Source organism: Lottia gigantea, assembly GCF_000327385.1.
Source record: "Lottia gigantea unplaced genomic scaffold LOTGIsca_11, whole genome shotgun sequence".
In the NCBI taxonomy this organism is placed as follows: domain Eukaryota; kingdom Metazoa; phylum Mollusca; class Gastropoda; family Lottiidae; genus Lottia; species Lottia gigantea.
The window spans coordinates 3,300,091-3,302,005 of record NW_008707001.1 but is presented as its reverse complement, the minus strand read 5'-3'; the positions used below and the strand labels follow the sequence as shown (position 1 = coordinate 3,302,005).

At 32.5% G+C, this 1,915-nt stretch overlaps 1 protein-coding gene across 1 annotated transcript; it reads right to left on the bottom strand.

Annotated features, from left to right (window-relative positions):
- Window positions 1-367: 367 nt before the first annotated feature.
- Window positions 368-1,636, bottom strand: LOTGIDRAFT_156580 (hypothetical protein; the record flags this gene model as incomplete). The annotated part of the gene is made up of 1 exon (XM_009047212.1): window positions 368-1,636. One exon carries the CDS (start codon window positions 1,634-1,636, stop codon window positions 368-370), a length of 1,269 nt encoding a protein of 422 aa, XP_009045460.1.
- Window positions 1,637-1,915: the final 279 nt, after the last annotated feature.

The window sequence follows — 1,915 nt, the reverse complement described above, 5'->3', positions numbered from 1 at the left end:
TTGCAACATTTTATATTGTTTGATATTGCTTAGAGTATCATGAAAAAGTTGTAGGTTATTTATTCAACTTATTGTTATCCAGTTATTTATTCAAGTAATTGTTATCCATTTGTCCAGTTATTTATTCAAGTAATTGTTTTCCATTTGTCCAGGTTATTTATTCAAGTAATTGTTATCCATTTGTCCAGGTTTTTTATTCAAGTAATTGTTATCCATTTGTCCAGTTATTTATTCAAGTAATTGTTATCCATTTGTCCAGTTATTTATTCAAGTAATTGTTATCCATTTGTCCAGATTTTTATTCTCCAGTTGTCACATGTCATGCAAGAAAGTTTTCTTGAAAGATTTTATACTGAAATACTAAAGACTATAATATAAGTGTTTGGTGCGGAACATTTCTACGTAATGAATTATCATAAGTTACCAATGTTTCATTATCACTATTACTATTACTATCGAGATCTTGTATTTCACTTAAACAATTAGTCAGTACTTCAGCTTGATGACTTTGATAATGTTCATTTCTAAAACCTGTATCGTAGGCTTTATATCGTTTCTGTATCTTCTGACGTATAACTTCCTTGGAATGCGAGGGTTTTAACGGAATGGCATTGCTATATACTTCACGTACTAATGTTTGTCTGTTTAAAACATCGTAATATATTATACTACAAAACACAGGGGTAGTTATAGGCTGGGACCAGGCAAATACGGTTAAATAACGATATGTTTTAGCCGATTGTTTGAAATCTTTGTCGAATAACGTTAATAAGAACAACGGATACCAAAATAACACGAACGTGCCCACCATTAGAACCATTAGTGTGATTCGTCTCATATATATTCTAGCATGTTCTACAGCTTTAGTACTAGAAATGTCGTCAAATTCAAAATGGAGTTCCTCATCTTCGCCGTCATCGTTCATTTCATGTGACATAGATTTATGAATCATCTTCCATTGTTTTACTTTAGATTCACATTGTAATTTACGATAAAATGTCGTAAAGGTCACTACAGATAGAATTACTGCCCCTGATACAAGTAAAATCCACAGAACGTGTATAACATAATTACTTGGTACACCGTACGTAAACACACAGTTACCGATATTATCATTAAATTCCGTGCTCCCTGGGATAAAAGCCACGCCCAGATGTAGTAATATAGTCGTAAACCAAATCATGAATATTCCGAACATCACACAACAATAGTTTCCTTTGATTTTATTGGTTGTATCCATGATGTGATATTCCTCGTTCATTAGTAACGCTAATAAATTATACGCGGACACCGTCATTAAAAAAATATACGAAGCACCAACGATGTTACATTCTTGTATATCTGTGTCCATTAACAAACTATAACCAAACGGTATACAGAATAACGATTTTAAAAAATCCAATATACAATGATGACATAAAAATGCGGAAGATGTTTTCCTGAATTTTTTTATGGTCATGATAGCCCCCACAATGCACAGGTTACCAAATCCAGCGATAATGGCCACCATAAATAAAATCGCACCTTCTGTTTTATCTTCATGAGATACATTTTTTTCTAACGTCAGATTAATTGACAAAATTTCCTCGTACATCCTAGAATCTTGAGATTCCCCGTACATATATCCTGTCGTCATAGTGACATATATGGTCGTCTCATCTGTTGTAACAATCCCTTTCTGATTACATCTCGTGTTATTTTGATTAAAAGCTTAAATTCTCCAAATTTTCATCTTCTGTAGATTAGGTTCAGGTGGTGGCTTCTGAAAAGACAATAAAATTGATTACTCCCCTTTGTTTGTAGACAATTTGATATATAAGAAAATCAAAGTCTTAATTAAAGCTACTGTGCTGTAATTATACCAAGATTAATAATATAAAATTAAATAAGCTCGCTTGTCTGCCCTTGGTCTGGC